Here is a 15,214-nt window from a genome sequence, read left to right as displayed (position 1 = left end):
TATAGAGATGGTACAATGCACATATATGGTATATAGTTATATACAATATAACTATATATATGCATATAGATATATACATGTACAGATATATATGTATATATATATATATAAGTATATAAGTAAATATACATGTAGTATATATGTGTAGCTATGCGTACGTATGTATAGAGCTTCTGTACGTGTCCGTATACTGTATATGCATAACGATTATATGCCTATTAGAGGAGTACAGAGGGACGTATACATATATACAATACGGACACATAGGTAGAGGAAGGAAGAGGAGCAAGATCGTGGGGGACGGTACCATTACTGGTATTGATGAGCAACCGGCCAGAGGAATTGGTTCAGCACGTGTGATCGATCTGGCTAATCTCCCTTTGCGGACAGCCAGATGCTAATCTTCGATCGATATCAGAGATAGGATGCGAAATTGCGTTAGCGGTTGCAAAAGCTTGCGAGAAACTATTACTGCCGAAATGCATCCGGCGACAGGCGATTGAGCCCCGGATTCATAGTTGATGAGGTATCGATCCATGTAAGGCTGCTCGTCTCGCATCGCGAGGACTCGACACCGCTTTGGGAATCGCGCGCGATGCGTATTGTTCGGGAAGCAATTCAAGTTCCCAGGAGATGAATCCGACATTGTAGAGCCGGCTCCCGTTACATGCCGATTGTTATGTTACTCTGATATATCCAAGTCACTTACGCCGAAAATGCCGAAGCAAGAGAGTCTTCTCGCAGAGATCGTCATTTAAACTCGATGTAAATTCAAGATAGGAATTTGTAAAAATTATTTATCTTATTTAATTAAGATTTTATCATTCATATTTACATACGCTTAGCAATATCTTTCATTGATTTTCATACGTAGACATATGTAGCAGGCGTTATTGCAATTTACAAAGACTTTACATTGCACATTTATACTTATTACATTGCTATCCTAGATCGCTAATTAATTTGTGAAACTTTAATGATGCATCTGGCGCACGCAAAAGGCATGTGCGATTACTTTAATAAAGTGTACGTATTCTCGGCAGCCGCGGCTAGCGTTACGAGTTATGATCAAACAAGCAAGCATTGCTGCTAAAGTAGCTCGCAATTCAGAAGCTTTTACCCCCGGTGTGTGTCGCAGGACACCCGGTGGCACAGAGTGAAGGTCACGAGTGCGTGTAATGCGCAATTATCGTACCGCGATAATGTCAGCTAGGGCCGACAGAAGGCGAAGAGAAACGCGCGCGACTTCTTGTTAGTATTCTCCCGACGCGCGCTCGTCACTTCCGCCGCCGAGAGGGAACCGCGCACACGCTTGCTCATTAGCCTTGTGATCGTCCACGTGCCGATCCCTACGCGCGAGTTCTCACCTGCTGGTTACCCAACACGGTTGCGTGAAGGATCGCGTTCACGCTGGGTGCACTGCACTCAGGAGCGGACAGAAGTTTCTCTGCGAAAGAAAAAAAATAAAATTAATTTTTAGACCGCTGGCGATCTGTCAAATTTTTATATTTTTCCTCTGCTTGAAAAAATTTTTATCTGATTAATGTTTCAATTAAAAAATATCAAAAATTTTGATCGTGTAAATATCGCTGGAATATTTCGAAAGAAGTAATATCAATGTAAACGAATATACGTTTTAGTCTAATCTAAATAAATGTTGTCTATACAAATTTAATTATTATACATTATACATATATCAGAATTTATAATTAATTTCAGTTTTTCTATCATCGATAGTCTACATTTTATTTCTCTCGATTTTCCACGTCAAGATTCACTTGGTTATTAAATAAATAAAACAATAGCGAGTTCTTTATTAGCTTCAGGCTTCGAGGAATAACGATCCGTTCCTGATGACGTCCCCGGCATCTTTGCGCGTCGGAACGAACGAGGCACTTTGCTGAATTAAAGCGCGAACAGCACGCGATTCGCGACCCCGCGCGAATAACGCGTGTACGTGCGTATACACGCGACATAACAATCGCCGCTAGGTAGGTAGATAGGTAGAAGATACGTGTGCACATGCATGCCGAGCTCGCCTACAGAGAGATCCGCCGTGGCTATCTGCTCCGCTCATCACGCCGAATTAACGCAGACATTCTTTATCTCATAATCGGAGGCCGCGGCAGGGTCGCGAGCATACTTTTAAACACGTTCTTTTATGTTTTAATAAGTTTTAATCGTTAAAGGGCCATAATTAATAGGGTCGCGATTTAGATACCATAACGTTAGGTCATGACACGTCTTTTTTAAACATTTTTTATTATCGAACGGAGGATTATTTTATTCATTTTCCCATATTTTTAAACGCGCTCTTTTATATTTTAATAAGTTTTAATCATATATTAGGTGCAATAATTAGTTTTTTCAAAATTTTAGTGTCGCCATTTAGATACCATAACATTAGGTTATGAAATGTTTTTTTTTTTAATTATTTTGTTATAAATTATAAATGAATAATAAGTGAATAAGTAAGCATTATGCAGCCGTTTATAAAAATGATTTATCGAGCAACATAATAGAGTGAATCTGCCAGTGTAGAATTGAGGAATTTGCAATGCATTGGTTTAACAGTGTTGAGAAAAGAAATAAACTAATTTTGTGTCATATGAGATACTTTGCAATTGCATTCGTTCTCTTAACTTTTTAACAATTTTAAAAATTAGCTTATTAAATTATAACGTTGCATCACACATATATTCAAAAAGCATTCAATTGTCAGATGTTAAAAATTTGAATACGACAATGAATAAATATGCAAATAATTGTGTTAAACATATCTCGTGTGCTTCGAGTCGATAGGAAATTTAAATTTTATCCAGCTCTGGATGGGTGAAAGTACGAGTTTGCTATTTAACTAAAATTACGAGTGTATTATCTAACTCTTTTCAATGCGATAGATAGATTTATGTAAATCGCGCCACGAGGGTCAACGTTATTACAACAAAATGCATTGTTCGCATGCATGTGAATACATATTCGTTTACAAGTATTTGTATTATATATTGTACAAGGTAACTGTGTGGAACAATTTGTCGATGACAAAAGCGCGCTCTGCTCATTAGAAATTCATATATACAGTCATATCTTTACTGTATCATCGATCGTCGCTTTTATTGTCGGCTAATGCGATGTGTAATTGAGAAGCCCCGCTCGCGTAAAGGGAAGGCCGCGCGGGACAAAGCCGTGAAATGCGAGATTTACTTTATTGCGCGCAGGTGACGTAATTCACGAGCTACTGTCGCGAATTAATAGCGATCGTTACACGGATGTCGCGTCGATGAAAATAAATAATCGAACGTGCTTATATTTCGAAGTATACGCACTGATTATTATCATAATTTTGTCTTTATAAGCACTAGTCGTAATATTCGGAGAGATATGATCTTTTTCCCGCTATATCTCTCTCTTCAATAATATCTTTCCTATCTGATACACATGTTATCTCGTCATAAAATTTAATATGCGATTATTATTATCTAGTATTATCTATCGTACACATGTGTTATTAAATATTTTAGAGCTAATATGTCGAATATATTTATCTATTTTAAAATCTTTAAAAACTGGAAAAAGAGATTGATTTGATATCGTTAAAATTCATGATGATACATTTTCAGGCGTAGTATGTACCGTTGAATTTTCTATAGAGATACACGTGCTTGTAACGATAGGGGATGCATGCAATCATGCTTATACGAAGAGTGGAATGTGATTTCGACAATTGCGGGGCGTTTTAGTCAAATTTTCAGCGAATCGACTCCGGTAATCTCGTCACATCGATTAAAATATTTTCATTGAAGCGCTCGCGCACACAGTTGGTCGGCGCGTAACGAGTGATTCGGATCAGAGCTGATTGTAAATTGAGCGCGAAACCGCTGTTGATTGATTTAAAATCAGATCATCGCGACTTCGTTCGCGTCGGTCACTCGCCTGCATCCATCGTCCGCGAATGCATCGTCGAGAAGGAAGATGATAGGAAGGGAGGAAGGGGAGAGGCGAAAGTGCACCCTCGGAGGGTCGGACGATGCAACAGAGGGTCGGTTATACGTAGTACCAACATGAATGCTCGCGTGGCTCCCTAAAATGAATTACGCGGACGTGGATCAGTTGCCAGGCAACATCATACACACATATATACACACACTCTCTTTCTCTTTCTGTCTCTCTCTATTGTAACCCATAATGCATTCGCTGCAGGCCACGGTTTTTGTTTGTATTAGGAAATCACCCTGTCAAGCGCGCATCTCTTTCGGATGCGCGGCCGTCGCGAGAACTCGCGAATTTCGAAATATTTCGAAATATGGGAGATATGTGATCGATGCGCAAATTTTGGGACACGTTCTCGGAAAGCCGCGTGTTCGAGGCGCAAATTTTAGAACGCGTTTGAAGTCGTGTGATCGATGTGCAGATCGAACGAACATTCGTATACCAAAGGGGCGTAGAGATTTCCCTGGAGATAATGAAGTAATTAACGATCAATAGTAAACATCTATAAATCTGTCAAATCAGCGTATATAAAACAGCTGATGCATTGATAATGTCTTTATTCGTTGTTACGCGCGTATGAAATATCTCTCTAATAATTATTTATTAGTAATGAGTTCAAAATTCTTATGAAATATCTATTTCGATCTACTGTGTTGTTACACTAGATTGATTATACATTTTTGGAATTTGTATGCAGGCGAAACGAGTTTTTATTTTTGGATACGTTCCCACAATATGCGTTGTCACCGCCTCCCTACCAGTTTCATGGTTGTAACTGCGATTTGGTCTCTTTCTCTCTATCTCTCTCTCGTGCGCGCGAGACGGCCTTTAAAGTTTCAACCCTAAAAGTGTTTTACGCTTGGCATCACCCATTGATCGAATTTAAAACTGATGCATGCCCGGCCACCCGTTCGCGTGACATCGCTTTGACACCCGGATGTACTGATTTTACAAGCAGGCACGCGGCGGAAACGGATTCTGGGAATGAAATTTAGGGTTGAAAAAAGGACAGATCGTCAGGAAGAGGGAGATAGAGAGCGAATGCGAGAGTAAAAGCCGCGCGAGAGGGGCGAAAGGGTAACATAAGAGTGGTCTCGTGTGCATTCAATGTAGTTATCCGCCCACGTAGCATCGCTACTGACAAGCGTAGCGAATTATCTACTTTCGCGCGATAGCCTATGCGTCGAATCTAGGACTCTCTAATGCAAGAAGCTTGTTGCTCTTACAGATCTACAGCAGCCAATGTATGTTGGCCATAATATAGTTAGTTAGTTAGTTATCATTATATATAAATGTTGCACACATATTTTTATAATTCACTTTTGAAGTTCAACTCATCATTCAATTTGTCTAAAAAATTAACATTTATATAATATAATCCACTTTTTTTAAATTAGCTGAGTGCACAATGCAACACTTATCGCATAAAACAAATAGATAATTATCATCATATAAACTATATAAATTATTTAATAGTATAGCTCTTAAAACATTAATCAAGTAATAAAATAATTTAACAAATGATAGTTTTTTTAAGAAGATAATTATTTTTTACATTTTTTTGACTCTATGTATGAATCTACACGGAGAGAATTTTCTCTTAGAATTTACCCTGAAAATCATGGTAATCGTGGGACAATATGGTATGGAAAGAATTTTATGAGAATTTCTCTGATTAATATTTATCACGATAGAAATAATAATATCTATCACAATAAAATATAAAACATGTTTGAGTAATTTTACCATTCAGTTTAGTAAAATTAATCAAACATTTTTATATTTTATTGTGATAGATATTATTATTTCTATTGTGATAAATATTAATCAGAGAAATTCTCATAAAATTCTTTCCATACCATATTGTCTCACGATTACCATGATTTTCAGGGTAAATTTTAAGAGAAAATTCTCTCTGTGTAGTATCGAAATTGCTCTATCACAATTTTGAAAAATTTGGGGGAATAATTATTATCTTTTTCATGTATTTTTTATTAAACTAAAACAACACAAGCGCGCGGTACACGCCCGCCATTCTTTGATTTTATGTTAAAAAGAATGATATTAAAAATATATATATATATATATATATATATATATAAAGTTTGTTTAAACTCGATTAATATTTTTTTCACAGAAATAAGCTAATTAAAGCGTTAATTTATTAATTAAATTTTATAATAATAATATGTTAAAAAATTAAAATAGTAATAAGTTGTAAATAACGTGTTATAATATCTTATTCTCGATTAATATTTTTTGATAGAAATCAGCTGATAACTGTCAAAAATATTAATTGAGTTTAAAGTATTATTTTATAACATATTATTTAAAACATTATTATTTTAATTTTTATAATATATTGTTATTTTAAAAATTAATTATCAAATTAACGCTTTAATCAGCTGATTTCTGTCAAAAAATATTAATAAAATTTGCTAATTAAATATTCTAGCTTACCTATTTATATTTATATTGTATATGTTATAATTTGCCAATTAAATTTTAAAATAATATGGTAAAAGTTATAAAATAGTAATATGTTGTAAATAATATGTTATAATACCTTATATTCTCGATTAATATTTTTTCTTTCTAAAGCTATATCTTTTCGAACGAATCTCCTTCGAGTTTTAATTAATTATTATTAAGTGTCATGTATATAGTATCGCGCGCGCGCTATTACAATAGAGTGAAGTTGCCGATGTTTGTAGAATAGCGGCCATTACCGAAACGCCGCGAGTATCAGACAGTTCGAGCTGCGTCCCGCTGTGATTAATTAGTAAGCATAATCGTTAGAAACGATTTCTAACCTTTGTATTGTAATATTTATCAATCGCATATCATAATTTCAACGTTAATATGTAGTCGTAATTGTTCGAAACGCATATTTCGCGAAAAATTGGATGCAAAATCTCTTGCCAACATAACCCAACTTAATCTGTTTTCGCGCGCACGAATGTGTTGCGATCCGTGGATTTATCTATCGTTCATTCTACCTTACATATTTATATTGTGTTTGTTATAATGCGAAATAATAAGATTATTCTAATATATGTATATGTATTTTATTTGTTACAGATAGCAGTGCGATTCACGCATCGTGTCGGGAGCGCCGTATAAAGTTTCACGTGTCGGGAGTGCCGTGTAAAGTATCGGGCGATCGTAATTATTTGTGTTTTCGCGAGTATCGTGAGTGTTACGAAGGAGCAATGACGGTCAACCAAGAGAGGAGGAGGAGGCCCGGGGAGGCATCGGGCGACATCGGAGCAACTACGAGGTATGCAAAATAAAACATTTCTAAATTGCATTGTTTATGAGATACACACATATGCATATATACATAATTTGAATATTTTGTTTTCAGATCAACGTGCTGTGTACTACAACTTCGCTATTGTATCGGTGTATCGGTGAGTGAAAAATGATTTATTTTATAATATTTCTATAGCGGTAATATCGGGGTATATAATATGTTGAAAATATTAAGATAGTAACATGTTCAAAATAATATGTTATAATATCTTATCCGCGATTAATATTTTTTGACAAAAATCAGCTGATTCTTGTCAAAACTATTAATCGATTTTAAAATATTATAACATTCCTTTCTAAAAAAGGCATGTTAAGTCGATTCTCGCAAGTATTGTTGCAGCTTTTCCGCGGAGAAGAGGCAACAGTACTTGCGAGAATCAATATAACATGCCTTTTTTTAGAAAGGGATTGTGTAGTTGAAAGATCTATCAGTAAGAGCTAAAGCTACACATACACAATTAAAGTTTTAAGAATTAACTGAAAAATATTCGAAAAGCGAACCTTATATTCCTGATTATTACTCTATTAATCATATAATTAATCATATAATTATCAAAATTTAAAATACAAGATTATAAATATTTAAGCAGCGCGCTTTTAGTTCTAAATTTATAAAAATTAAAATATTGTTGGTCGACTGCTTAAAAATCAGCGTCGACTGATAATGCTTCTGTGGATTCGCACGTGTTTGTATACGTGCAACAGTGTCAACGAATGATTATTCATGCCCGAACCATTCGGCCTCGCTAGATTATCCGGCGGCGTATTGACAAACGGATTAACGTCAAGTTGACTTAGCATCGCCGATAAGGAACCGATAACCGATATGTAATTGCGACGAAATGGCCAGCGAGAACGCGAAGGGCGGTCCTTTATCTTCGGCCATAGGGCGTTCGCACGGGGGTCTTCGCGGTTTATATCGACTCTCGACGCGTCTCGAATCGTAAAAAGTGAGAACGGCGTTTTGCATACGGCACGACGAATCGCGAAATTGGATGTGTCACGACTTTATGCGCGTCGTCCAGACGACGATCCTTATCCCTTGGTCCGTACTCTCGTCCGTGGTCGTTACTGAATTTTACTCGCCGCCTTTGCTACGTACACGTTTCACATAGAACCTTGCTCTCGCATCTTTGTGACGATCAGCGATGCATCGCGCCTTTTCGACAGGCGTGACGATCAACCGCGAGATACAGGCTATTTTGAATATTGCAAAAGGAAAGAAAGGTTGAAGGTAAAAGATAGAACCGTATCAAGAGTCCTGAATTTATATGTTATTTTATATTTTATATTATATTTTAAATGTAATATAAAATTTCAGCACATTTAAAAAATTCCATATTTTAAATAGATAAAAAAAAGACGAGAAAAATAATAAGATATATTTATCTATTATATTTATATGTATTAAAATTGTCGTAATAATATGTGATTAGTAGCCATTCTCATACTTAGAAAATTTCGCATTTTTGCACTCACCAAATATTTTAGAGAAGCAAAACATGATAAGATTTAAAATATGCACAAAAAGAGTATTAAATATATTATTATAAAATATACAAGAAAAATTTGCGAAAATAATATTTTTATTTATAGAAATTTATAGGATTATCGTAATAATAGATTGTCAGTTACGTCACAACGACAATATTTCGTATATTATGAACGCAACCAAGATAAATGTTTCCTTATACGAGAATTCATATTTGCTAACAAAATTTGATTGTTTCTGCTTTGATCAAGTATAAATCTAGAAAATTCGAAGAACGCTCTGTGCGTTATCCGACTTGACCGAAAGTCATCCACGTTTTATCTCCCGAATGTAAAGAAGCGCTCAGAATCGGAGAGACTCAGAGTGCGCCGGACCGTATTTACAGAGAACTTTTCTGGAAGAATCATACAAAGGGTCTTCCCGGTAGGCCACTGCGGGTTACTTTCGTGTAAACAGCAATCTCTTCTCCGGGCTGGGCTAGCGGGTGGAAGGCGCGGGGGTGGAACGTTATCGCGGGATTATTTCTTTCATTCATCTCTCCGCGACTTAAGGATTTTAAGAATAAAATATGCAGACCGTGTCCTTAGAGAGGGCACGTCGTACTTCAGGGCTCACGGCCGTTTTCTGGTAATTACGCCGGTTAATTGCACAGGACGGCTTGTTACTCGCCGAGTATACTGGATTCCGGCTGCCGTTGCTGGGAGGTATTAAAAGAATGTTTACGGGTACCGGGGGATATTCTCTCCGAGTGTTAAAGTATAATAGGACGTATGCCTGTAGGCGCCTCTCTCTTAGTTAGGCTTCGAGGATTAACATCGCTAATTGTTAGTCTCAAAGGATGCGAGAGCTACGGAGCCGACGGTCCATTTCGGGGGCAGTCTCCTGGAAAATTAAGGATTAGCAGTTCGTTCTGCAGAGAAAGAGAGAGAATGGAGTTCGAAGGCGTTATTACTTTATATCCACGTGACGGGCTTAATGCGCCGCTGTAAAATATGCCTTCTTAGAAGTCCCGCGTGCACAAAGGGTTTAGCCTTTAAGAGGCATAGTGAAATATTGGCGACGTAAGGCTCTCCGAAGAAAGAGAGTGATCCAGTGTTTTGAAATTCAAAGAAAGAATATTTAGCTCGCGTACTCGACGCTTGATTTTGACATGTTTACGCGATTAAATTATAATAATAGGTCGACTTATTTATTTAGGGAATCTTGTGTAGATATAAGACAGATAAAAGCTCGCGTTATTCATTCACTATGATAAATGCTTTATTATATTATGCATTTTTTTTTATAAAACGGTCTGGCTATTGATAAGAATATTAAAGTCTGGATTCACTGTACATTTAAGATTACGCGCCCGGAACATTGTTTTAAAACATCGCGCTATCATTCTCATGTTACTGTTTGCCTTTAGATTTACGAAGAGGGAGAGATTCTCGGATTTATATACGATAAGAATACTCGTTCTTATTCATCTGCTTCCAAAATATCACGTTACTGCGGTGTCAAGTTACGGTTTATCAAGTTTTCAAACGCACAAAAATATTTAAAAGCTAGTATCAAATTGCAAGTTACTAAGTTATCGTAAAATATTGACCTGCACGCTGCAAATAGGGAAAGAAAATTAAACCTTGACATATAGGATCGTAACATACTCAATAAGAGATGTGTGTAATGTGAGACTTAAATGAAAACAGCAATGAACGTTCTTGCCGTTTGCATATTTGCAATTATTTCTGTTTGTCTAAATTTAAGAATATTATGGTGATCTGCCTTTAGTCTTATGATATATTTGCGTATAGATATTTTTGTAACATGTGGAATAATTTGAAAGGATAAAAGAACTAAAAATTTAATTTGTAAAAAATATATAAAAATTTATTTATGGATATCTTTATATGTAACTCGCGAAAAGGATACTCTTTTATTGAAAAATTGCATATTCTATTTTCATAGACATGTATTAATGACATAACGATTGTCGAGTATATAATGTAAGTTACGACATATATAAAGCTTGCTCGGGGCGTAGTCTCAAGTTACCCACTAGTTTCGCAACATGGCCACAAAGTAATTAAGAATATATCAGCACGTAATGAATCGTAGCATGCCGCATGAATGGCCGATAGCTGACGAGCGTTAAAATGATTTCGTCGGTCTCACTCTATTAAGCATATCCATACTGTTTCATATATCAAACGATATGTCATACGTTGCAACGTATACTCGAACAATAGCTCTTTCAAGTACATGATTCTCCATTAGTTAGATCATTGAACTTTCACATTGCAATAATATTTCCATCATCAGAATTTATGTGTCTTTCATACGTTTGATTACATGTCACTATTTTTCAAAAAATAGATGAATAAACGTTTAAGTAATTTTTACAGAGGAGAGATCTAAACTAAATTCTCATTAACTCCATGATATAAAAGCAGAAAAATATTCTAATATGTAACTATACCCATGCTAAACACTAATCAGAATCAGACAGTTAATTAAATGTGTGATATTGAATAAATTAAAATGAAATCAAACTAAAATATTAATTATATGACTTATTCTATTAATTGTAGATTATCTTATATTATTTATGCTACACAATTTTATCTTCAAATTATTTTTTAAATTAAATATATTCTTATTATGCTTTGCGCTTCTTGACAAATATTTGATACTAAACATCAATTAAAGCTTTTTAGCTTAAATTTTGCTTCCTTATTTTTATAAAATACAGTCTGCTTCTATTGCAATTAAATAAACATATCTACACGATCGATTAGATTGAAGACTACTTTCTCTCTGTACAGATTACTTCCATTCGCTTCATTTATCGGCACGTCATTATTCAATTCGCGTCGTGCTGATTCGCGAGGTTTATAAATATACAAATTAAACGGGACGTAGATTCGAAAACGTAAGACGAGATGTTATCGCGAGTCGGGAATCGAACAGAACGGAAGAGACGAGAATGCGAGAAGGAGTATGCGTCGAGGATAAAAGTGCGCGTTGCAGTGGACGATAGATCTTCATTAGAGTGCGACGATGCATAAGTCACGCGATGGGGAACCTCGATTTTTAGCCACCCTTCTAATTCTCCAGCACGTATGTGCACCACTGTATGCGGGTACGTGATAATGACCGACACGATCGGCACGGATAACTTCTTCGCCATCGCGCACCACACTATCTGATTATTTGTCGTGTATTACAAAATATTCTTAAATTACTGTTGCTTATGATATGATTGATGAAATATTTTTTTTTCAATTTTTTAAAAAACGTATTAAAATAAAGATAAAATAAAGATAAGTGCGAGAGCGTCATTTATATGGAAATAATGAATGATCTGAAGACAGATATTTGATAATTTAATTAAACATTTCAAAAACATTTTTTTAAATATAAATTATATCAAAATTTATGTAAAGTAGAAGTTTAATTAATAAGAAGCTTATCTTTATTAAATAAGAGAGTAGACTTAAATCGGGGATGTAGCTCAGTGGTAGAGCGTTCGCTTTGCATGTGAAAGGTCCCGGGTTCGATCCCCGGCATCTCCAATTTTTTGCTTGTTTTTCCTTTTTCATATCTTTTGCACAAATAAATGGTATAATTTTTACAGTTACTTATTATGCTACATCCTCGCATTTCTCATACGGTATACTTTAATATGAGCTAAATAATAATACATATATTTATATATGAATATAAATATATATTTATATATAATATCTATTCTCTTTTCCTTTTACAATTAGATATATCTTTATTACATACATCAAATATAAGCAATGTAGGAGTACAATAGATGTTATTTTTTATTTAAAATTTATAAATTTATTCGCACACGCAAGAGCATTAGGTATACAATGTATTACATAACCGTGGAAAGAAAGATAGAAATTCCGAATGATTATTTCTCTCCGATATTCTCATCGCTCGTGGTCAATCGAAAGATATTCTTTTTTTTTTTTTTTTTTTTTTTTTTAAGAAACCTTACAACTGAAGTCCGTCATACCTACCTATCGTCCGGCTGTTTTACGTTTCGCGAAGCCGGAAAATCGTCAAGTTTGCGGAGTGTTTGTTAAGGTTTCGACCGTTTGATTTCCCCACAATGTCAGTCGTCCACGACTGATTGTGAGATTTTTTTACGCGTATATGCGGAGCGCGCGCCTTGAGTAAATTGGAAGTGCATTTCTATGTTTTCCACCTAAAAAGAGAGAAAAGAAAACCATGTGGCATGTTGCGCAAATAGAGAACGTTAAAAATATCACGGTATATTACAGTGCGGGATTAATATGCCGTAAGACGAATGCAAATGAATAACGCGCGAGACTTCGAGCAGGAAAAAGGGGCGGCATTTATTTTCTCGAATATCTACACGCGAATAACTAAATGCCGCGAGCGGCGGATTTAATAACCCCGAGCCGGGTTCGGTGTACCGCGAATGAAAAGCCTTTTGTCTCGCGAAGGTACCTTCGAAAACGAGGCAAACTAGCGAAGAGGAGGAAATGGAAGAGAGAGAGAGAGAGAGAGAGAGAGAGAGAGAGAGAGAGAGAGAGAGAGAGAGAGAGAAAGAGAGTGGCCGGAGTATCGAGGCCGTGGCGGAGCACAAAATGGGTAACTAGAAAAAAGAGAAAGAAGCGTAAAGAAAGGGTGGGTTCGGTCGTTGATCGAGCGTGCGTAACTCGCCCCGAAGGGCTCGTGGCATCAGGCCGCTCGCTTTTCTCGTCGCGTCCGAGCCGAGGGAGATGCATTACGGAAAAAAATAAAAGAGAAAGGAATGATTGTGCGGAGTCGCGTTGACTGCAGCGGAATAACGCGGTTTCGAGACCGCGGTCGCGTTCATAATCCACTCATGCCGGGAACTGCATTCGGAAGTGCATGCAGTCATCGCCCGCAGCACTCGTCGCGAGCTATGCACTCCTGGCTACGCGACGCATTTATCGCTGATGCATTTATTGCGGATGCACCGTGGGTGGGAATCGCCGTCGTCGGCGGCTCTCATTGTTGTCGTGCGATGTCGCGAGGTGGTAGCTGGCTAAGCAAGGGGTTGACGAAGGTCGAGAAGGGGGAAGCAAGGGGAGATCGCATCCATTCCTGCGGCATTACGTCATACATCGATTTTGTCGGGGATTCCCACAGAGTCAACTCGCCATCGGGAGCTCGTTGCATCACTGTCGTAGCTGCAGGTATACATATATGTATATGCATGCCTTGCAGCTGCGTTTCCGTATTAGTTGTCGTAAAGTATATAGAAAGACATTATTTTGTAATGCAGTTTTTATATTTCGTCATTAAAGTTTTTATACATAATAATTATTAAGATTTATAGGATTATATATTATAATAATGAACATTTAATATTAAAACCACACAATAATATAGATCGCGCCCGCTTGTAATGCTACAAGTTTTTTTGCCTTACCTTTTATCTGATTTATTACTTGTCAATCCACATTATTCATTATTAAAGTGTGTCAATTGATAATTGATTACTTGTCGAAACGAAAAAACTCATAAATATTGAAATGTTTTCTATTTGCAACGATGTGTGTAAAGCAAAGATAAAGAGATAATTAAAAACTAACAACGTTACACGCGCGCAATACTTTTTCATGTAGCTAAAATGCTTGTTGTTTTACATGCGCTTCACATAATATCAGCCCGATGGAAATACCGTAAATGAGAATGATTTGATTGGATTTAACTTCCGGGGGCGGACAATCAAAAAAGCAATTTCAACGCGCGTCATTGACGGGGTCAAAATTCGCGCGACGGCAGACAATTAAAAAAAAAAAAAAGAAGCAATCGGAACGTGTGGCGCGTCTCGATTCGACGGGGTAATCGCCGTCGCGTGCCTAAAAATGAGACTGCCACGATTGATTAATCATCGGCAATCTCGCGCGAGAGAACGGTGAAAGGACGCCGCCATTAACGGCAAATGACGAAAACTCCGTCACCGGGGCGTATATCCGTGTTGCTTTCGGGAAAAAAACGTTATCTCTTTTTCTCTGTCTCTCTTTTTTTCTCCTCCCTCCTCTCCCTATCTCTCCTTCTGTCTCTCCATACTGCGTTTACGACCGCGTATAGAAGGAGAAGAGATACCGCCGCGCACTCGGAGGGATGAGTAATTTAATTGAAATTCCCCTCTGTGAAATTGTGGAAAAATCGAGTCATGCGATCGCCGGGTCCTGCGCGAAAATGGAATTACAGGAGAAAACGAGATTTGTCCGATGATGCAGGTGAACGCCGGTTTCACGGGAGATGAACAGAGATCGGGAGGAGGCGGGGAGAGGAAGTATCCTCACTCGAGTGGGGCATATGGGGTTAGCAGCTAGCTAGCTAGCTAGCTAGTCGACGGTTTTGCGCGGCACAAATTTTTCGGTTTTGAATTTCCGCGCAAATTGGCCTCGCGAA

At 36.9% G+C, this 15,214-nt stretch overlaps 1 protein-coding gene and 1 non-coding gene across 2 annotated transcripts in view; both read left to right on the top strand.

The window, feature by feature from the left end:
- Positions 1 to 15,214, top strand: part of LOC145937004 (uncharacterized) — a 338,257-nt gene that overhangs the window by 55,065 nt on the left and 267,978 nt on the right. Inside the window, exons 4-5 of the mRNA XM_083039730.1 lie at positions 7,072 to 7,270; positions 7,358 to 7,403. Of these exons, the coding sequence (XP_082895856.1) occupies positions 7,203 to 7,270; positions 7,358 to 7,403 (114 nt within the window). The 5' untranslated portion in view covers positions 7,072 to 7,202. The remainder of the gene's footprint in view (positions 1 to 7,071; positions 7,271 to 7,357; positions 7,404 to 15,214) is intronic.
- Trnaa-ugc (transfer RNA alanine (anticodon UGC)) lies at positions 12,283 to 12,354 on the top strand. Its single transcript has one exon. It is a non-coding gene; the product is annotated as a tRNA-Ala (tRNA).

Source organism: Prenolepis imparis, unplaced genomic scaffold (genome assembly GCF_030444845.1).
Source record: "Prenolepis imparis isolate NDT839.2.m4 unplaced genomic scaffold, iyPreImpa1.0 SCAF_6, whole genome shotgun sequence".
Lineage (NCBI taxonomy): Eukaryota > Metazoa > Arthropoda > Insecta > Hymenoptera > Formicidae > Prenolepis > Prenolepis imparis.
Note: the sequence above shows the minus strand (reverse complement) of the source record. Positions and strands in the feature narration are given on the sequence as shown.